Consider the following 22,301-nt stretch of genomic DNA (forward strand, 5'->3'; position numbering starts at 1 on the left):
ACTTTAGCACTTTAGAAGAAGTATTGTTTTACAATTTATAATTGCCAAAATCAAGCCAGATAATTTCTGTTCAGAAACATTTAGGCAGTTTATGGCTTAGGTTTAATTAGAATTGAGTTGATTTTCTTTCCTCATCAGCTCATGGCTGAGCCTTCATTTTTTCTTCTTTTTGTGAGAAATGCTGATGCTGTTTTTGCAGAATTAGAAAAGAAATGAAGACAAATAATTGGGTTTTTTTCCTGTTGTCCATTTCTGCAGTGTAAATCAGTGCATTGGCCCTGGGACTGTTATCTGTTTCTGTGTAGCAACTAACATCTGTTTGTTTGAAGTGTTAATTAGAGTTTAAATCTTAGGACTGTGGGGGGAATCCACGATAGGATACAAAAACCAGACATCCTCTGGGGAGGATTTTTAGATGCCTTGAGAAGTTGTAGATCTTGGAGTACCTAATCCATCGGGAAACAAGGGAGGGATCTTGCGGCCCGCATAGGAAATAAAAAGACGAATATTGTATCTATCAGGTGTGCCTACTAGCTAGGACACCCGCTCTTACAAGAACGCTTAATAAAAGTACTTCACTGCAGAGTCTGACCTGAGTCTTTTGCGAGAAAGCTTGTTTTTTCACATTTTTACCATCATTAATAAAGTTTAAAAGTCCATGGTAAATCATTGTTTTGTTATTATAAAGGATATTGTATTTTGGGGGGTTGAAAGGATTCTCTGACATAAGTTGTCTTTTAAGTAGCCGTTATAAACTTGAGTCCTGCATACTTTAAACTAGGGTTAGCCTCTTTGCAATGCTAATAGAAATTAGGAATGTGAAGGGCCAAGAACAAGGAAGGATGTAGGGAAAAAAACCAGAATTCACCCTCTTTTTCCTCCTTGCCCCAGTGTGTCTTTGAAGCCCTTCTAAGCACAGGAGTAAAGCAGCAGTCCAAATCATGTATAAGGCATGTGTAGCAGCCAATAAATAAAGCACAAGTGCTCTCACTCTAGACACCTATTTGCAAATAGCTCCCACATTCTTTTCCAAGCTGCTACTCCCAGTTTACCCCCCACTTAACATGAATCATTGCTAGGCCCACCTATGGTGCAAATCAACACACAATGTGTCTCCTTTATCCCTTACAACCTTTCCTTCTGCTTTACCCTTATTAGTGCTAGATGCTTCAGCTATTTTACCTCCTGTGCCTGATAAAGTCGACTGGACTTGAAAAACAAGAGACTGAAGCAGATGTCTCAGAACTGGGGCTTCAGCAAAAGTGGGAATTGCTCTCGAAGTCCTCTGAGCACGTGCTTGAAATTCCCAGAGAAAGTTAGGAATTGAAGTAGTACATCACTGTCACAAAAACTGCACATCTAGTTTTGAAGTCAGAATTGCAGGCAGTCACTGGTAACATAAGAGAAACATTTGATCCTTCTGCCTTTATGCATTTGTTCTGCTTGTAGACATGCAGAATTGCAAGTGTCTACCATTGGGCCCCAGTTACGGTTAATAGCATCAGTTCCAGAAGGGAAAGCAAGAAGGTTCAGCTAAATGCCTCAGACCATTAAAAAGATTCCATAAAATAGTGACTTGTAAACCAGCCTACAACGTGTTACGGATGAGAAAGGAAAGCAGATAGAAAGTCTTTGGGCACAAGCAGGTCTCCACACTAAGGTATGCTCATAGGCTTGGTAACCTGGAGGTGACTGAGTATGCTCAGTACAGATGGACTACTTGGAAAATGTTATCTGCAAATCCAGGCAGGTGAAAAATTTAATTTAGTGGCTTACAACTTGAACAGAAGACAATATTAGCTTTCTGTTATTTTCACGGAGCACTAGGTGCTCATCTGTATTAACACTATTTCTGTCAGAGATGTTATAACTGTTGCTATTTTTACAGACCACAGTAGCTGCCAATATGAAATACCTTATCTCTATGCAGTGTCAAGGCCTGCAGTAAGACTTGTTAACTGCTTGATTACATAAGAGGAGAAGCTGTACCAAATAACAGAACTCTGCCATACCCTAACATTAGCTCAGTAGATTAGCAGCTGACCCAGACAAGGCACAGTAGCAGTTTTGGTTGTTTTCAAGTCATGATGTGATGTCCTTAGCAAGTGGTAAAGAGGAAAGTAACTCATACAGACAGATCAATTTTAACAGACTCCATTTACTATTTATCAATTATTTTCTCTATGTATCTGTTCAATAAAACAAACTATACTTTGTGTAATAGATTACTTCATTTCAGGTATTGCACAGGCTATATTCATCTAGGCACCATGGAAACAAGATAGGAGGAGGTTACTGTCTTTTTTAAAAAATATATCATTTAGCACAATTAGACAAGAGAATACTAATTGTTTAAAATGGTTAAGCTTATTTAAGTATCTGTAGCCATTTCATTTCAGCTCTAGTGGATTAGAGAATTCAGAGCATTAGTACTGGACAGGGCATATGGAAGTCCTCTTCTCTGCAACACTTTCCTTTTGGCTACTGGCCTCCAAAGGCATTCAGCGGGTCATCAAATGTGCTCAGTGTCTTGCTTTCAGATTTTGCTTCTGAGGCTGCTTGTGAAGATCTGGTTTTGGGAGTGGGTATCTTGATGTGGCTGCTAGAGAAGATATCATCTAAAGGTGGGGCAAAAAAAAGAAGAAAATTTATGTAAAGTGACTGCTAAACAGAAATAACATTATACACAAGTGTCCAGCACACAGCATTGACTGCCAAGGACATTCTATCATAAGCAAATGCTTTACTGCTGCTCGCCATTCTAGATGCATTTGTAAGGGAGCTGTTATCTGTAGATCACATTAAGAATATTTTTTCTTCTCAGTGGAGCAGCACAATACTTTTAAACATGTTCAAGCTCTCATAAGCATTTGAGAAGTACTAATTAATTAAACCCCCACGATAAATTCCATTGTGCAAGTGCCAGATAACACCCCTTTATGTAGAACACTAGTGTCTGAGAAGTCTGAGATCCAAGAGCTGTGAGGTTGTTGCCAAGGAAATTCGGAAGAGGAAATGATGGTATGTGCTAGCAACTACTGTTGTGACATCCACTAACCGTGTAAGAGTCTTTAATGCACAATATGAACATAGCATAAACTCCTTGAGACCAGAACACAGCTAAGATGCAAGGAGGCAGAGAGCTACAACCACCATCCTGCTTAAAAATTTATCTACAGTCTTGAATCAAGATCTCCCACCACCTTCTTCAATACAAACATTTCAGTTATGAATAACTAGGACCACAAACCCCCTAACTTGGGTACCCTGTGCAGCAGCAGAGCTCACAGATCTGCAGTTCTTGCTGTGGCTAGTGCTGCTTGTGTTCAAGACTCTGCTCAGGGAAAGAGGTGGAACTGCTACCATACACATGCCGAGATTTAGGGTAACTCAGATCACGCAGTTAGATTATCAGAGGATAAAAACCTAACCATTTACATGACTGAGCTATGTGGATTCATGAGGCCAGTGTAAGTAGCACATAATTGGTCTTAAAACTCTCGTAAGGAAACACAGGTCTTATACAAAGGTTAATAGCCATTTACTAGTCTCAAGTATAAAAACTAGTATTTCAGCCTTCAGCATGTATCCTAACCTTGAGCAGAAGCCATGCACGAGGTGGCTTTTCACAACATGCTTGCCTTTCACTTCTCACTGGTCCTATGCCAGCACGTCTGCTACTGTGTTGATCACAGGGATTACACAGGAATAATCCAGAACAGCATTTCAGCACAAGAACAGTTTAGAAAGGCAGTAAAACATGGTAATCCCCTATTGGCATCATTCCAGAGCAAGAAGCTATCATATGGATTAGCTTCACTGCAGGAATTACAGTGAGTGCCATACTCAGTAGATGTATCACTCTTACTTTAAAACAAGGTTTAATGAATAGGAAAGCTTTGGCTATGGAAAACAGTATTTGTCAATGCACAAGAAAGCTCAGTAATCATTTTAAGACAGAGGTGGCATCAAGATGTTTGTGTATCAGCCATAATGTCACTGGAGAAGATAGGAGCATAAAGACCTGAGAGGTTTTTCTAGTATCACCAATATAAGCCTAACATAAGTGTAGTAAATAGTAACTAGAAGCTATAGTTGGCCAAAAGGAAAGCAACCTGCAGTCTCTAACCTTTTAAATTGAACCCATTTACTGTTTCATTTGCAGCAAACAGTCCTGCTAGAGTACTGCCATGATCACTTAAGCTGATCCTTGACCTGAAGGCAAGTGTCAGTTCTACTACTCTATTGCCAGCAGGTCATCCTCACCTTCAGGCATCTTCCCTACATTCCTCTTGGTGTTTTGGATCTCCATAGCATTGGGCACCAAAAAGCTGCATACTTAAGAGCTGCACCACAAAACATTCAAAGCTCTAGAGAAACATGCAGTCTATCAGATACAGGGTGCTGTAAATGCTATACAAGATCTCACGATCAGATGTGATATCAAAATGAAAAGCTCTAGCACCATAAGATACTCTGAAGTGGCATTCTACAGCTGTTTTTTTCAACATGAGGTTTGGATTTTTGTGCTGAAATAGTTGGAGGGTGTAACTGTTTGGAAAATACTTTCATTTACTATAGGCTACATGAAAACTGCAATTCAAACATTTTATTTTAATCATCCAATAAATATTTCAAATACATTACTTGCAAACTTTTAAGTCTTATTTTTTTACATTAATTGAGGTGGTTTTGAAATCTCAAGATGTTAATTCTGTGGCAAGTTTTCTAGCACATTTACAGACTTCAACCAGGTCATTCCAAGCAGCTGGAATGCTTAAGAACCAGTCCAAGCAATGCAGCAGTAAGTCAGATTCAATGTGAATTCGTTAGAAAGAATGAGGACTGACAAGAATTAAAGCTAGAGGAGAAGATAATTTTTTTTAATCTTAGAGGAAAAGAAATACATGCCATCTCAAAGAAGAACTGTAAACACAGGGAGCTTAGGAAAAGACAGATGCAATTGGGGATCAAATAACTTGATACCTCCACTGATGAAGAACAAGAAAGGAACATACTTTGTATCATTTCACATTACTATATGCTGCTTTTTCAACAAATTATACAGGACAAACTTTTGCTTTCAGGTATAGTATGTTTAAATAGTTCTGGGTATACATGAATGTAAACAAAACCTTATGGGATCCAAGGTAGCCAACTCAATAGTGATGGTGGTGTAGGAAGAGATGCTAATTTTTTCTTAGCAGTGACTCATCTGAAAGTATGATACGAAAAGTTGTGCAAATTGAAACACAGAATGTATCTCAGAGCCATAACAATGTAAGTCTCTTACTCCAGATATGAAAAGTTTTTTAATTCTCATGGGTAAGAAAATCCTGGAATTAAACTATTCCTTCTCTGAGAAGATTTTTGCACTCTCTTAAACCACTTGAATGCCATGCTAGTCCGACAAATCTGGCAAGTTCTGATGCAAAGTTAAAGTCCAAAGACAACCAGAGATTTCAGGATAGTCGAAGAGTTAAAGCAAAGAGTTTGAAACATCTCTGATGAATGCAACTCAGGTCAATATTATGAGATTAGCAGCAAGACACTAAATGCTTACCCATATCATCATCAAATATGGATTTTTGTTCCACTTTTTTCTTGGTCTTCTTTTCTTTTGGTTTTACAGTGAGATCCACAAAAATATCAATGTTATCGTCAAACAGGTTTGTCTCTGGCATTTTCTCTTTTGCTCTGTTCATTGGTTTAAGTGCCTCAGTAGCAAATATATCATCCTTGGAGTAAAGCATAGAGAAATCATTAATATATAACACACTTCAAGAGAATGGTCACATTATCTGTACACAGCTGCTGAGATGCTTAGAAGACTGATAGCATTGGGCTTCTCAAACCTGGGAAGTTTTGAGTCCCTTCTCCTCATGGAGGACTTGGCAGAAGTGCCTTAGTGTGGAGTTGTGTACAGGTCAAGTATAGCACACAGAGGCTTGTATTAGCTGCCCAGCCTAACAACTTTATTCTTTTTAAGAACAGAGTTAATTGAGCTGCCCTGTGTTGAACAGAAAGCTAACAGATAAGAACCAAATATTTATTACTCTGAAAAAGGACATAATCATAGGTGTGCTGTCAGAGAACATTCAATGATGTACCTGTGCTGTGTTAAAGTTCCACCTGTTAATCCACTCTTGCTAGGAAGAAGGTGAACAACCAAAGGAAGGGCTTCTAGCAGAGCACGACTGACAGTTTACCGCACACCCAATCCCACTCAGCAGCCTCCATTAAACCTATGTCTAAGACTGGTCTGCATAAGGCCAAAGATAGCAGGCTCAACTATTACCTCAAAGATATCTTGGGCGGTAGGGTCAACAGCTTGGTAGACTGCAGATTTCAATTCCTTTTTTTCAGATTTCTGACTAGTGAAGAGAGAGTCTTCCTCCAAAAAAGGTATGGGGCTGCTTTTTGTTGAACATTTTTGCTGTACAGAATGGAAGAGATCATTGCTGTCCTGATCACCCAGAACAGATAGATCAGGCTTTTTCTCCTGGCCCTTTATGGGTTTGTTAGCCACACTGTCTGCCACTCCCTCCTTCAACTTGGATTCTGCAGCTGGTCTGGTTGTTGAGCTGCTTGCAAAAAGGTCTTCTGATTCAAAAAGATCATCCCCTTGTTCTGTAGATTCTGGAGGAAGGAGTTTGTTTGTTGCAGCAGACAACACACTGCTGTGAGCTGGTACTAACAAGCCAGAGAGAAAGCTGTCTTCCTTGGACTCTGCTTCACCATCAAGAGGCTCCTTTATATTGACTACTGCTGAGGTATGTTTTGATACAGAGAACTGTGATTCTTTAGCACTGTCCACTTCCTCACTCTCTCCAGAATCTTGGGCTGCTAGACGGCGGGCCATTCTGCTAGGAGGTCTTCGTTTTCCTGTAACCTTGATCCTGGTCTGCAAGAATGGAGTAAAAACAGAGCAGAGTTATACAGAAGGGAAAAAAAACCCCAAAGACCTCACACTTCAAAGAAGGTAGGTTAGGATTCATGTTATGTTTCCTTGGAGCACTTGGTCCATCTTCAGAACTCTGCAATTAACATGCATTACACAATTAAAACTAACACACAAACTGAATTAACTACAAGTTCTGCTCAGAGTTCTGGTTGAATGAACTTAAACAGCTACATGTATATTTAAGCAAATGATCCATTTGGATTCTTGAGCAAGGAATGTTGAGCAGACACTGATTTAGATTATACGGAGAATCCGCAGGAACCATTCATCATCAGCTAGGCATTATCGGTTCTCCCCATTTTTCAGGGAAAAGATGGACAAGGGGGACATTTGAGCTTGGAGTAGTTTGCAATAAAGTTCAGAAAAATAACTCAGGTATTTTGGTTTGCTGCCCTCTAGTCATTTCATAGCAGGTGCAACTGGGGTACAAAAGCAACATCACTTGCAAGTAGTTAAAACGCAGGTCAGCAAACCACTCTAGTCCCTTGGCTGTAAGTCTGGTCTGACAGCTTGCTAATCCAGGGGCTTCTGCTGTGCAGTTAGTCTGTCCAAGACATAACTAATTATGTTTTCAGTTTCATTTGATGCATAGCTTTCTGCAGTTCATTGCTGCTTTTAAAGAAGCCCTTTAAGTTTCCATTACAGCCTCTACCATTTTATGTTTTATCTGTTGTGCAACACACACTGCCATTGGAAACAACTACATGGTAATGCATTAGTCTGATGTACAAACTTCAAACCCCTTTGACACTAAGAAGTCACGTCACCTGTTGTGATGACAGCTGCTGCATGTTCCAAATTCATCTCTGCTGCTCATCTAGTAATGAACAGCCCAAGCAACATTAAGGAAAGAAAGATTCAAAGTTAAGATCCTAAGTTATCTTATTCAAATTGCTGCTCTCAGGTGATTTATAAAATCATAAGCACTCAGACCAAATCTTAACTACATGGTTCAAGCTTCTTTTTTTTTCTAAAGAATCACTAAATTTAATTAGCATATCCCTTTTGCGTTCCATAAAGCAGAAGGTATAAATAGAAAGTGAGTTAGAAAGCAAAGATCTACCATGTCAAAAGCTGCAATATTTCTTTGTTTTGGTTTTGTGTGGGTTTTTTTCTTTAAAAACAAGGTTTTGTTAAGTGGCAGTTCAGCACAACATGACATTTTTATGCATAGAAGTAGTAAAGGTCAACCTATGGCAATGATGTGTTCTTGACATCTTGCCACAGCAGCTGCCCATAACATATTATACAGTTAGCTCAGAAAAAAAACCCCTTTTTTATAGTTTTCAGGTTGTTGTCTCCTGAGACAGAGCAAGATGTTATGCTAAAATATCTTTAATCTATAGGGAAGACCAGTGTATTTGGGAACATACACATGTACCTTAAAAAGGCAAAGAACTAGGCATATGAATGAGGCCCTGACAGAAATAAGAAATTTAGTAGTCTTGACTTTTTCTCTTCAGTGGTCCATGGAAGTGAAAGGGGATTAGATTTCCACACCTCCGTTTAGTTTCAGATAGACCACACTGTTGGCAAAATTTGCATACAAAGACACAAACTCCTGCACAAGGACAGACTGTTTTAATCCCCCCTTCTATCATCATAAATACCAAGGTTACCTTATTTGCACTGTGCAAGGTATCTGCTTGCATAGGTTGATCAAAGCTTACACCTAGTTCTTTGTTGTTTCCTGTAGCAGAGAGGGCTTCAATGTTCTGTAGGTCCTTGGGATCATGTAATGGATTGTCCAGAACTGGTAGGGGGGACTTCACACTGGAGACTTTAGGCATTGCACCAGGTAGCAAGGCTACAGGATTAATAGCTAAGGTAGCCTACAAAACAGAAAAAACCAAAAACACGTAATCAGAAACAGATCCTGTTAATATTGCTTGAAAGCAGGCATGGCTCCAGAGAAGCAGCAAGAACTAGCACACATAGGCATTCGAGATCTACTTTTACAAGTGCCTAGTTCTTCTCACACTATGCACTTCTGTCCACGTCCTCTGTCTCACTAAGTCTGTTGAGTGCTCAACACTATTATTCTGTATAGGAGTTTCAGAAACAGCATGGCCACATTACGTAAGACCAAATACCTATGTAGCTTAGTGTCCTGTCTGAGGACAACAATAATTCTGATGTTAAGAGTGATACTGTGATATAGCTAGCTAATCATTTCATGTCAGAAGAGGGATATAACTGGAACATCAAACCCCTAAGAGTCTCTAAACGTACTTAAAAGTGCTGAGAGGAGCCCACCCTCTTCCCCCTAAACAGACTAAATAGCATTGCTCAGTCAGGGCTGAAACAGGAGTGGAAAATAATATTAAACATGCAGTACAGAAAAAGTAATAGAAAATATGCCATCTGAAAAAAAATTATTGCAAGAGTAAAGCAAGGAAGTTCAAAGATTTTGTTTCAGGGAAAGCCATTGGTGGAGTAAGGAAGATTTTTTTTCTTTTTTTTTGAAAGTCAAAATGCCAGTAAAGTTAATTACTTGTAGCTTTCCAATCCGAGATGAGGGCTCTTTGGTTTTAATGGGAACAGGACCTGTAGATTTCTGCACAAAATTACACTGGATTAAATAAGTGAACAAGTTGTTATCAACCTGACTATAGTTTGCATTTTAATACATCTACACAAAGCAGCTCACTCCTTAATGTATCTTCAAGGAGAAATTGGCATTGTCACATTTTAGTGCCAGAACTACCGTCACTCCATTTTCAGCTTCAGTTCCCCACATGCCATAGCCCCATCTTCATTACCACATTTCATTCCATCCTCCTTCTACACAATTTTATATTTTGCCACAGTCACCCAACAACTTCCATCCTCTCCAGGTCACACACACACACCACTGGTCAAATTAAACTGTGACAGTCTCTCTCCTTATTTCCTCCCCTCAGACCCTCTGAAGCTATGTTTCCACATCATGATATAACTGACTTTTCTCTTTGTGACTGGCCACAGGCTTCAATGAAGGCCACATGGAAGCCAAGAAAGCTACAAAACTGAACCTCTCAGCTTGCAAGGAAAACAGCTTCAGAGAATGCATCATGAAGAGTGTGGCCAGGAGGTCAAAGGAGGTTCTCCTCTCCCTCTACTCTGCCCTGGTAAGGCCTCATCTGGAGTACTGTCCAGTTTTGGGCTCCCCACTCAAGAGGGATGGGGAACTTCTGGAGACAGCCCAGCGCAGGGCCACCAAGATGATCAGGGGACTGGAACATCTTTCATACAAGGAAAGGCTGCGGGAACTGGGGCTGTTTAGTCTGGAGAAGAGGAGACTGAGGGGAGATCTTATTAATATTTACAAATATCTAAATGGTGGATGTCAGGAGGTTGGAGCATCACTTTTTTCTGTAGTATCTAGTGACAGGACAAGGGGTAATGGAAAGTAGTTGGAACACAAAAACTTCCATTTAAACATAAGGAAAAGCTTCTTTACCGTGAGGGTGATGGAGCAGTGACACAGGCTGCCCAAGAGGGTTGTGAAGTCTTCTTCCTTGCAGGTCCTTCAAAACCTGCCTGGACGTGTTCCTGTGTGACTTCATCTAAGTGGACCTGCTTCTGCAGGGGGGTTGGACTGGATGATCTCTAAAAGCCCCTTCCAACCCCTACCATTCTATGATTCTAAGTGAGTGCTCCTCTATAGAAAGCAGGCCATCAGTGCCAGACATGAAACTAGACTAAAAGAGCAAGAACAACTGTTTGGTCTGAAGTCTTGGGTCAATTCTAGGACTCAGGGATGAACCAAATCAGCCAAGGTGTTTTTCCCAGGGCTTGCTCTTCTCAAATCTGTAGTCTACCTTGGCTCTGTTAGCTAGGCTTTACTGTTCTTAGTGTGACTGAGCAGTGAGAACTCCTTCAGCCAGGCTGAAGTAACTGAGCGTTTGCAAAGGGTTTGGACATTAGTTTGGGGGTCTTGATAGCATGACAGGGGAATCCTACTATCTGAAGAGATTGTTTTTCACTTAAATGAATGTGGTGTTCAGCTGAACTTTAAACAGGCAGAGATTATTCCTATCCCAGGCTGTCAATAGCTACAAAAATGAGATGGTAGGGAAGATAGGCTAATTGTTAGTCCTACAGACTTGCTCTGTATTCCTCAGCCCAGAGAAGTAAAAACACCTACCCCTCACAATGAAAAGCTAATCTTTTATAGATGGAAATCCAACAAACAGCTCTGGTAAGGCACAAGCCAGAATTCAGATCCAGACTGCCTCTCCCAGAAGCCTTTGGTTCTGCAAGATTAAGGACAGGAGTAGGAGTCTTATTTGCTCATCATAAAGTCTCCAAGGTAAGATTCTCAACAGCCACTGATTTGTGCTGTGTACTGTGATCTCCTTTCTAAAAAGTCTGCCTATACTTTAAAGATCCCATTTACTCCACCAAACACTGGCAATTCAGAGAATAATGAAAAACCCCTTTTCAATCCAACTGGAACTAAAGAGCAGTTCTTCACTGTATTGTACCTTGTCCTTTTAAGTGCGTGTGCAATAAATAAAACATTGTATGAATAGCATTTAAACTTCTTGCTAGTAAGGGTACACCTGCTGATAAGCAGATACAAGTTTGACCATTCACTGCTGCTTTGCAGCCACTGAATCCAAATATGAGTTGTGATCTTTTCAAGAAACTTATCTAAAACAGTATGATACATCTCCTTTTTCTTTGCATGCTGTTCAAGGCACGAGATTTAAGTACTTGCCTCTGTAGTTACTGCCTTCAGAGCATCATCTTGTTTAGCACTTAAAGCATTTTCGGGAAGGCTGCTGCTCTCCACAGATGGGCCAGTACTGGCCTTCAATGTTTTCTTCTCAGCTATTTTCTGAAAACATTAAGAGCACAAATCAACGTAAATCAGGTGAAATGCATGGTCTGCAGATGAAAAAAGAGCAAAGCTTTTTAATATCTTGCTTTATCTGACAAGAAAACTAGCCACATCTTTTGACACTGCAGTGCATAGTAAATATTGCCCTTTGGTTCTGCAATGACAAGGGCCTTCCACTCCTCCACTCCCTTAGCCTACCTCAACCTTTGCTGTCTATGCGATAAATAAAGAGAGTTTCAGTAAACTTCCAAATGCATACATATTTCCTCATGCACAGGATATCAGGGAAAATAAAAGCACAAAGTTAGTTAAGGAACAATGCTATTTTTAATCTTTTCAAACATCCAGCATTTGTTTTCCATATACAGCTGCCAAGCGCGAATTACTTAAGACTATCCCTTCCATAGTCCTCAAATCAACTGTTTCCAGAAACTATTGACAATGTTCTAGTTTTAATTTTCAGACATGGACATGACAATAGACTGAAGTAAAAGTTGCAATCAATCAATTTAATTAAGCTAAACGCATTTAAAATAGCGTTTTAGAAGTCATGTTTGGACTTTAACCTCAGATCACCTGTAATACAGTCCAGTTCATTACTGCAGCTACTCACCTTCTAAACACAATCCAGTGTTTAGACACAATCCACAATCACAAGGACTCTAATACCACGTTCCTTACCTTAAATCAAACCAACCTACAGACACTTTAACTACATGAAGTCATAAAGCAAGGCTCATCAGTCATGCATGAACTATAAAGAAATAATATCAGCAAGTTAAAAAATAAAACACATAAATACAAACTCTACTACTCTGATTTCTGCCCAGGTGTGTTATGTTACACCTAAGCTAGTCCCAGTGATACATAAAAATACCCAATCCTCTCCCACGTTTGGGAGACCTATGTCTTCAGGTCACAGTGGCCATTTCTATTATCTCAAGAGAGATTTGAGAAGTCATTTCTTGTGGGTATATATATGGAAAAAATCCCTTCCATACACTTCTTTCCAATGTCTTTTATATAAACCATTTACAGTAGAAGAACAGATACCAGAAGGTTTGTTTCAGCGATACTGAAGAGATCATCCTCATCATCATCCCCAAAAAGCCCTCCTCCAGATGATGGCTTCAGGGTACGATTTGCAGACTAAGGAGACAAAGGATAAGGAAAAGATGTGTCATAGATCAAAAGCTCATCTCATTCAGCCCACGTGACCTGAACTGATATTAGCACTTGGGCCTCCCTGGACCTCTAAGCTATGTTCAAAATAAGGAATGGTGGTAGGGTACATATTTAAAATGCTGTTTTTAAATAGCAAGTTCAGAATAGAACTTTGAACTCACTGTTGACTTCTTGGGGCTGGCAAAAAGGTCAACATCAGGATCATTGTCCTTCTGAAGTTTGTGACTGAAGAGGAGCTCTTCATCTTGAAAGACTCCAGTGCTTTTGGGCTGAGCACTTTTCTTGGAAGTCTGGAAGGAGAGGAGAAAGGTCCAGACAGTGAGAAACTCCTTCCTTAAGGAGATTATTTGCCTAGTGATAAGGCAGGTTGCAATTCACCTGAGGGTACACTATGACCCTGGTAACAAAAATACAACTTTGCCAGTTATATATTTTACTTTGATCAAATTTGCAAAATTAAAACATACATATTTGTATTCACAGTTCAAGTTGATGACAAGAAATTAACCAAAATATATCTGTGTCAGCTGACCTGAGATCCAGCCACTACTATTTACTTGTAAAGCTTTCCCAAAAGGTTTTCAGTATGTTATCATGACTGTACATTGAGGTTTAGATTTCACGAAGACTCAAGCCTTGAATTTCTCAGTTGATAGTGCAGGACAGAAGTGAGAGAAAGAGAATCTGGTTAATTATCTTCCTAGGCTACCTTTTAAAAGAAGAATAAAATAAAATTTACAATAATAAAGTCGAAGGCCTGTAAAGCTATTATTGTTGCTAGATTCTATATTTTTCTCCTGTTAAAGCATACACACCCCCACCATGAAGAACAGAACCTATTGTCTGTCTTTGGCAAGAACTTGTACTTTCATTATTTGCTGGTGGAGGAGAAAGCTGACACTCAAACCTATCAGCTTACCAGCCCTCCACTATCTGGCAAACCAGCTAACATCAGCTGCTTGGATACCAAAACCAATACCTTCCTAGGACCATGGTCACTGTATGCACCCAGGTCCAGCTTTCAAAAGACAAAGGCCTCACTGAATGTCAAGGTAAAGACCACCCATCTGTCTCTTCAGGACCTACACCAATGAAAGGATGTCTTTTAAGAGCATTGACTTAATGTCCAGTAGCATAACATCAGACTCAAAATCCAAGTAGCAGGTGCTACAATCATAAGAATAAAGCCCAATTCACCCGACCCCAGTTCCAGTCTCAAGGAGCCCCAAAGGGCTGCCTACTAAAGTTAGCTTCTAGCACACCATTTTGATTCATACTTTGTCTTCATTATCACTGCTCCATTTTCACGTCTCTCTGTGCAAAAGATTTAATTTTGTATCAAGAGCCAGGTCACGGTTTTAGAGCACTAGAACTGCTGTTTATGCCTAGATACATAAAATTCTAACACACATCTAGAAGTATCCATACATGAGATGTGTATTAAGCTGAGCTAAGCAAGGAAAATAGTAGCATTGTTCAGATTGGCCTATCAAAAAAGATTTATTCTGATTTTTGCATGAATATGCATTTCAGCACCTTAATGACCCTGTGACTGTCATATACTGACAGCTGAGTGCTTTGAAGGAAAGATTTGAAAGGATTTGTGTCTTTCCAGATTCATTGGACTAATGTAGCTTCTTGTAACTAGCTCACAATGTGCCTCACTCCCCCAACCAAATACAAGACATATTCACAACAAGTATATAAAGCTCTGAAGCTAACAATCCATTTTAACTCAGAAACAGCTGAAAACAAGTATTTTTCTCCAAGACTCATCTATTTAACTCAGATCCATGGACAACGGTACTTCAGTGTAGCCTTTAGAAGTGACAATGTACTTTACAGGGTCACACTAAGATGACAAAACCTTGTGCCATCCTGTAGTATAGAGTATATGCTTTTTGAAATTACTTCAAGTTTACAGAAAAAAAAATGGTACATCTGCATCAAGTAGAAAGAACAATGCCATGGATTCAAGGATATTGCTGCTAAAGGTTCAGTCTCTTTTTTTAAAAAGTAGACACATATACTGGAAAAACAGAATTAAGATGATTCTTGTTGAAGGTATATCTGCAGGCATCCGCTAAGCAAACTGCAACAATATAAAGAAAATAAAGGAATAAACCACAAGGCTTCAAATTCCACATCCTTTTACTTCCTAGCACCTCTGACCTTGAGGGCTAACTGGGGAATCAGTTCTATACAGCAGACATCAAGTAGCTGCACCAAAAATCCATACAGATTTTCTTTTCATACTAGAATGCAGCAAAACACTTTTGAGTCAGCGGGATGAAAAAATTTACAAAGGGATTTGGATCACACAGAAAATCAGGAATCATTTCTCACTCAAGAAACTGTAAGTTTAGAAATAGAGAAAGATTAGTCTCCATGACATGACTCTAGAGAGGGAAGGGTAAAAACAAAACCTTGCCTGGAATAGTACAGGTATAAGTACAGTCTCCTAGTGTTCAAGTACTTCTCTAAGACTTACCACACCAAGTTCTTTTTGTGCATTTTTAATGTCATCATCATCTTCCAGTCTCTCCTCTTCCTCCTCTTCAAACAAACTTAACACTTTGTTAGCTTGGCTCTTTACATCTTTCTCCAGGTCTTGTGCCAGTGTTGCAAACAGATCTGAATTGCTGCCTGGCTCTGAGGATGTTGCCACAAAAGGCTCCAATAAAAAAATAAAACAAAAAATAAACACATCAGTCTGTTACTGAGTTTGGGTTTTCCCCAAAACCTACTAAGTTTTCTTGGTTAAATGCCAGCAATGGTCACAGTTATGCAATCCATTACCAAGCAGACAGTTACATTAAAGTTATTTTTTGTAAGAATACAGAATAGCAATATGCAATACAAAGAGATAGTAAATGAAGAAGAGAACATAACCCACTCTGGGGAAAAAAAACCCAAAAGATTACATCTCCCTAATCCCTAAAAAAAGAAAAAAAAAAACAAGCAAAAAACCAACCCCAAATAATTTTCATGTATATCAGCTGGTAAACAATTTTAACATCGTTTTAGTCAATTTTCTATTGAAAAGTCAATCCACAAAAAAAAACCTAAGAGAAACACTGTTAGATTGTATTTTTTTTTTAACAAAATCTTTATCAAACTTCAGATTAACATTAAGAAAATCCCTCACTTTTTCCTTTGCTTGCTGCCCTGCAACATCTGTTCCTATAGGCACAGAAACTGCTCGAGACTCTTCTGAATACCACAATGTATCTTCTGCCTGGTTAGACTTTGCTGCCCTATCTGGCAGGTCTTCCTTTTCCTCCTTTTCTTCTTCATTAAAGAATGGTGGTGCTTGTGCTGGTTTCATTTTTTCCTGCAGAATTAAGAGAATGTTGGTGACAAAATGGGTGAGCATACGCTGCTGTGGGATAGCAGAGTCTCAGTTTGACTTCTGCGAGGGTTTAGGACATTGGCAACATGCTTGACTTCTATTTTCTTTTCATGAGATATTCTAGTTTGTTACTTCCAATTTCTAGTATTATAGGTTCTTGAGTCTGATGGACAAGTGCCAAGAAGCACTTGCAAGCTTAGAGCAGATGCCATGTGAATCTTGGCTGGTTGGTGCACCATTTGCTGTGACTACCAGCAGCTAGACTGTAGCTTGCCTGTTTCTTCCCCTGTTGCCAAGCCTATTATCTTTATGTGCCATGAAAACTGTTTTCCTGGTAAGCAGAAAGGCAAAGAGGGAAGGTGGGGCAGCACACACACGTACAGGAAATTTCCACTACAGATAGAGCTGAGTTAAGCTTTTGCAACTCCTACTCTCAATTTGAAAGCACAACCAGACAGGTAGTGCTCATATGGGCTAACCTCATAAAGACAGAGGAGAGCATAAACACCCTCAACAGAGGGCCAGTAAGAAGCCTGCAGAAACACCTGAATCCGTTTGGGTTGAGATGACAGAAAGGGTGAAGCCCTAGCTCCACAGTCAGCAGTAAGCTGTTGGTTCCTTTTAATGGCCTTTTAAGGTTGAGAGCTCTTACAATATCCTTGGGAAGAGCTTTTAGCAGAAACTAGACAAATTTAGGGTTAGTGGTCAAGAAGATGTTGAAATCTCTATTAGGTTGATGGTAGGAAGAAGTTTTACATGTAACCATTCAGTCTGTCCTCTTTCCATTACCAATTTGCTAAAACCACCGTTGTCTAAAACAGGTTAGACTTACATTCAGTACCTAACAAAGACTATAAAAAGACTAAGTGTTTCACGTTAGTTTTGAAGAAAGGGAAGGTACCACTGCAGCCTTAGCAGCTGAAGGAAGCAGTGTTGATTGGGAGCTGAAGAGTGATTTTCCAACAGCATCATCTTCAAACAACAATGATACTTTCTGTGGCTTTCTTTGGCTGTAACGAGAGAGGAGAACGTGGCAGATTCCCTGCAAAAGTTTCAGAGGCCATGCACTCCAGCTGTTTAAAAGATTCACTTAGGATAATCATTTTCAGCAAGTGATCCCTGTTACAGGACCACTCTTCCTCACTGTCTCAGCAATGCAATTACCCTCCCCCTTCTTGTCTGCAGAAGTGAAGATAAAAAGGGGTCAAGAGAGTTTTATATGGCAGGCATGGAAATGGAGAGCCCAATTTAGTGGTGGCAAGGGGAATGATCCATCACAGATACAAAAGCGCTAAAAGAGCCCAGCTCTGCCCATTCTCACTCACATACCTCTACTTTGTCCAGCAGCAGTAGCAAGAGACAACAGTTACAATATGTCTGTCTGTTTTTGAGAGTGCTGCTAGGTTGCTCCGAAAAACTGCCCCCCTCTGTCCTCCTGGGACTCTCACCTCTCTTTAGTGATTGCAAATAAATCCTCCTCATCCTCTTCCTCAAATAGGCTCATCTTCACAGCTTTAGCCTGACTGACAGCACTAGCTGGTCTTGCAGGGTCCTCTTTTTGGTCCTCTTCAGAAGGAAGTTTATCTGGCTTGGAGACATTCCAGTGGTCCTTAAAAATAAGGAACTCTAAGGTTTTTTTTTGTCTCGGTCAAAGCCACTTTCCCATCTTCTTTATAAGCAGAAACATTTCAGCATCTCTCTACTAGTTTATTTTCCAGCCTTTGTGGTAGGCATTGTAACCTGACATTGTTCAGGCTTTCAGAGGGCCAGGCCACCTTTTGGCACATAGTATTTGCCCAGCAAAGCTGCGTACATACACTTTAATATTACAGTTGCTGTTGACAACTGAGGTCAGTGTCAAATGCAGCCACAAGAGCCAGGAATCTGATTTGAGACATATATGTGGAAAAAACAAAGAAAAAACCCACAATCTACCAAGAAAAAAACACAACACGTACACCCAAGACACTTAATTACTAGAAAATATAAAGCTGCATTTCTCAGTTCCTCAACTTTCAACCGCGGTGTGTTTTTTTCTTCCTTCCCCTCTGGAGTTAGCATTTATTCAAGCCTACCCACTAAACATGTGAAAAATCTATGTTAGAAGATGTATGGGTTGACAGTGTTTTCTGGCTTCTGTATCTTCTTATTTTCAGGCTTTGATGTGGTTTGCTCCATTCCCCACCTCCATCTGTCCCCTTTCTGAAGGGGACTACAGGCATGTTGAAGTATGAACTTGGTTCATTCTACATGAAGATAAAGATGCATCTAAAGATATTAATAATATTTACTAAACCAGCAATTACAGGACAGATAATGAAAACCAAGTCTACATAAAAGAGTAATTTTTGGGGAGTGGGAGGGCTAAGAGGAGTATGGATCCTGTATTCATGTGAGTTAATTCAAAGGCTTTCCAGAGACATTTTTAATTTACTTAGTATCTCTGACTTTCATTTCAGATGGAAGACAACACCTAATCCACCCTTAGAAGAGGGCTGCTCTCTGTTAAGACCAATTATTTGTTTATTTTTTCCCATCCCTAGATTAAAAAAAAACCAAAACAACAAACCCTAAAGTCCTAGAATGAAAAAACATAAACCACCAAAAAACCAACCAAACAACCCATCAAACACACAAAAAAACCCTCACCCAAAAACCCAAAGCAAAGCAAAACATACTACATATCTATTTAGAACTACTAAACTTTCCTTACAGAAATTAAAAGCAGCAAGAGCAACTATTTTTCCCTTATAGTATTTTAAAGTCACATTTGTTGGCAGTAGCCTTTATTTGCTATTGTTCCTTCTATAAATGACATTGATAGTACTGATTTTCTCTTCCACATGACTTGTTACCTTGATCTTGAGATGATGTGGGCCAAGAATCAGATTGCTTTCTCAGCTACAATCAAGTCACAGGATTGAGGTAGGCATGGTGTGTGGACACAGCACAGTTTGACTGTGGTTCCTATCTCAACAGTTCTATGTTTGCCCAGCCTAAAACCCAGGACCTGCTTTCAACCAAATCTTACTCCTCAGTACCTCCTCATCACTGCTGAACAATAAGCTGGAGGCTTTTTTGAGTGGCTCTGACTGTTTTGCTTTCTCTTCCAGGGGCTTTTCCTGTTGCTTCTTGACAGGTACCACACCAAAGAGATCCTTAAAATAAAATAACATTTTCAAATGTAAAAAAATTTAAAGCCAAAGTTACAACAAAAACTTAGCTGAGAAGACATCAGCATGCAAGACACTGTTGTCATCCACTTCACTGATAGGTAGGATAGAGAAATGGTGTTTTGTGAACCCTTTCTGAAATATGATACAGTATTCTGGTACAGGGACTTCTATGCATACAACATTGACAGACCCGAAGCTTGTAAGCACGCAGGCTGGTTTGGGCCCACAGATGCTCCACCATAAAGCTCGACCATCAATCAAAACCCATCACATAGCAATTCTGCTGCACAGCAGTGAACACAATGAGACACTGTTTCTATATCTGCATAATTTAATCAAGAATGAATTCTATTCTGAGAGGACAGACAATAGGCAAACTGAACCAGTACTCCCAGGCAAGAGTCTGAAGACACTCATGAATATCATTATATAGGCACCATAATATACAAAAGCATAAGTTGACTTTGCCACCTAACACTTATTTATGCTTTCCTCCACTCATTTTGAACTTCAGTTCCATAATGACCTTCATGGCAGATACCAAGACCATACCACATTACAAAATGTTTCACTATCCTGACAGTTACTTCTGAACAGCCCTTATTCAGGACAGTGATCTGGAAGCAGCCCCTTCTTAAAGAGGAAACCTTTATCTTGAGATTGCCCAAGCCCTTATGGTTCCAAGCAGGCCACCTATTTCCCCTCAGTTTATGACTATGGTATAAGTTAACTCACTATGAAGGCAACAGCTCTTTGAACAGTGTGTAAGAAGGAGAAGAGGGTCCACTACTGAACCATCTACACGTCTTCTGGCTATCTCCAGGGATGGTGATCAACCACTTCCTTGGGCAGCCTGCTCCAATGCTTGACAATCCTTTCAGAAAAAACGTTTTCCTAATATCCAACCTATATCTTCCTTGGTGCAACTTGAGGCCATTTCCTCTAGTCCTGTCACTTTTAACTTGGGCAAAGAAACTGAAGGTCTGGTGAGGGATGTGATGGTTGAAGGCTGTCTTGGGCATAGTGATCATGAAATGACTGAATTCCCAATCCTCAGAGAACCAAGGAGGGGGATCAGCAGAACTGCCACCTTAGGTTTCCAGAGAGCAGACTCTGAATTGTTTAGGAGGTTGGTAGCCAGTGTCCCTTGTAAGACGGGACTGAAGGGTGAAGGAGTCCAGGAAGGCTGGACATTCTTCAAGAAGGAAATCTTAAAGGTGCAGGATCAAGCTGTTCCCTTTTGCAAGAAAGTGAGCCAGTGGGGCAGAAGACCACCCTAGCTGAACAGGGAGCTTTTGCTGGAGCTCAGCAGGAAAATTTACTATCTTTGGAAGAAAGGGCAGACAGCCCAGGAGAACTAGAAGGCTGTGGTAAGGTCACATAGGGAGAAAATAAGAAGGGCCAGGGCTCAACTAGAAGTTAAGCTGGCCACTACTGTAAAAGACAGTAAGAAAAGTGTCTACAAATATATTAGCATCAAAAGGAGGCCTAAGGGGAATCTTCCCCCTTTAATGGATAAAGAGGTAAACTTAGTGAGCAAAAATGAGAAAAAGGCTGCAATACTTAATGCCTTCTTTGCCTCAGTCTTCAAGAGTGAAACCAGCTCTTCTCTGCGCACTCATCTACCAGAGCTGGGAGACAAGGGCAAAGGACAGAATGAAGCCCCCTTAGACCCAGGGGAATTGGTGCGTGACCTGTTGCTCCACCTTGACATACACAAGTCCACAGGGGTGGACGGAATCCACCTGAGAGTGCTTAGGGAGCTGGTGGAAGTGCTCACCAAGCCATTCTCCATTATTTACCAGCAGTCCTGGCTCACTGGGGAGGTCCCAGTGGACTGGAGGATGGCAAATACAACACCCATCTACAAGAAGGGCCAGAAGGAAGATCCAGGGAACCACAGGCCTGTCAGTCTGACCTTGGTGCTGGGAAAAGTTACAGAACAGATCATCCTGAGCACCATCTGATGCACATACAGGACAATCAAGGGCTCAGGCTCAGCCAACATGGCAGCAGCCAATGGGCTGCTGACCAATCTGATGTCCTCCTATGACAAGATGACTCGCTTAGTGGATGAGGGGAAGGCTGTGGACGCGGACTTCCTGAACTCTAGTAAGGTCTTTGACACAGTCTCCCAAAGCATCCTCCTGGAGAAACTGGCTGCACATAGCTTGGATGGACTTGGATTTCCAGTGGGTGGAAAACTGGCTGGATGGCCAGGCCCTGAGAGAGGCAGTGAACAGAGTTGAATTCTGTTGGCAGCCGTTCACCAGTGGTGTTCCCCAGGGCTTGGTGCTGCCGCCTGTTCTGTTTAATATCTTTATCAGTGATTTAGATGAGGGCATTGAGTGCAACCTTAGTAAATTTGCAAAAGACACCAAGCTGGGCGGGTGTGTAGATCTGCTTGAGGGCAATAAAGCTCTTCAGACAGAACTGCACAGGCTGGATTGATGAGCTGAGGACAGTTGTATGAAGTTCAACAAGGACAAGTGCTGGGTCCTACACTTGGGCCACAACAACCCCATGCAACGCTACTGGCTTGGGGCAGAGTAGCTGAAGAGCTATCTGGCAGAAAAGGAGCTGGGGGTTTTATCAACAGCTGGCTGAACATGAGCCAACAGTGTGCCCAGGTGGCCAAGAACGCCAATGGCATCCTGGCTTGCATCACAAATAGTGTGACCAGCAGGAGCAGAGAAGTGATTGTCCCCTTGTACTTGGTGCTGGTGAGGCTGCACTTCAAGTACAGTGTTCAGTTCTAGGTCCCTCACTACATGAAGGACATTGAGGTGCTGAAGC

General features: G+C 40.6%; 1 protein-coding gene across 5 annotated transcripts in view; it reads right to left on the bottom strand.

The window, feature by feature from the left end:
• Positions 1-2,138: 2,138 nt before the first annotated feature.
• LOC104559346 (WASH complex subunit 2A) overlaps positions 2,139-22,301 on the bottom strand; it is a 35,810-nt gene continuing 15,647 nt past the window's right edge. For 2 of the 5 annotated variants that reach the window (XM_062000859.1, XM_062000857.1), the window contains 13 exons: positions 19,371-19,487; positions 17,778-17,938; positions 17,231-17,339; positions 16,126-16,311; positions 15,469-15,651; positions 13,139-13,267; positions 12,846-12,941; positions 11,670-11,789; positions 9,459-9,536; positions 8,584-8,796; positions 6,299-6,904; positions 5,564-5,738; positions 2,139-2,618 (listed from right to left, as the gene is read on the bottom strand). In XM_062000859.1, the coding sequence (XP_061856843.1) occupies positions 2,482-2,618; positions 5,564-5,738; positions 6,299-6,904; positions 8,584-8,796; positions 9,459-9,536; positions 11,670-11,789; positions 12,846-12,941; positions 13,139-13,267; positions 15,469-15,651; positions 16,126-16,311; positions 17,231-17,339; positions 17,778-17,938; positions 19,371-19,487 (2,310 nt within the window). In that variant the 3' untranslated portion in view covers positions 2,139-2,481. The remainder of the gene's footprint in view (positions 2,619-5,563; positions 5,739-6,298; positions 6,905-8,583; positions 8,797-9,458; positions 9,537-11,669; positions 11,790-12,845; positions 12,942-13,138; positions 13,268-15,468; positions 15,652-16,125; positions 16,312-17,230; positions 17,340-17,777; positions 17,939-19,370; positions 19,488-22,301) is intronic. The other 3 variants (XM_062000858.1, XM_062000862.1, XM_062000861.1) reach the window with 3 other exon arrangements.

This window comes from Colius striatus, chromosome 8 (genome assembly GCF_028858725.1).
Source record: "Colius striatus isolate bColStr4 chromosome 8, bColStr4.1.hap1, whole genome shotgun sequence".
NCBI classification, from domain to species: Eukaryota; Metazoa; Chordata; class Aves; order Coliiformes; family Coliidae; genus Colius; species Colius striatus.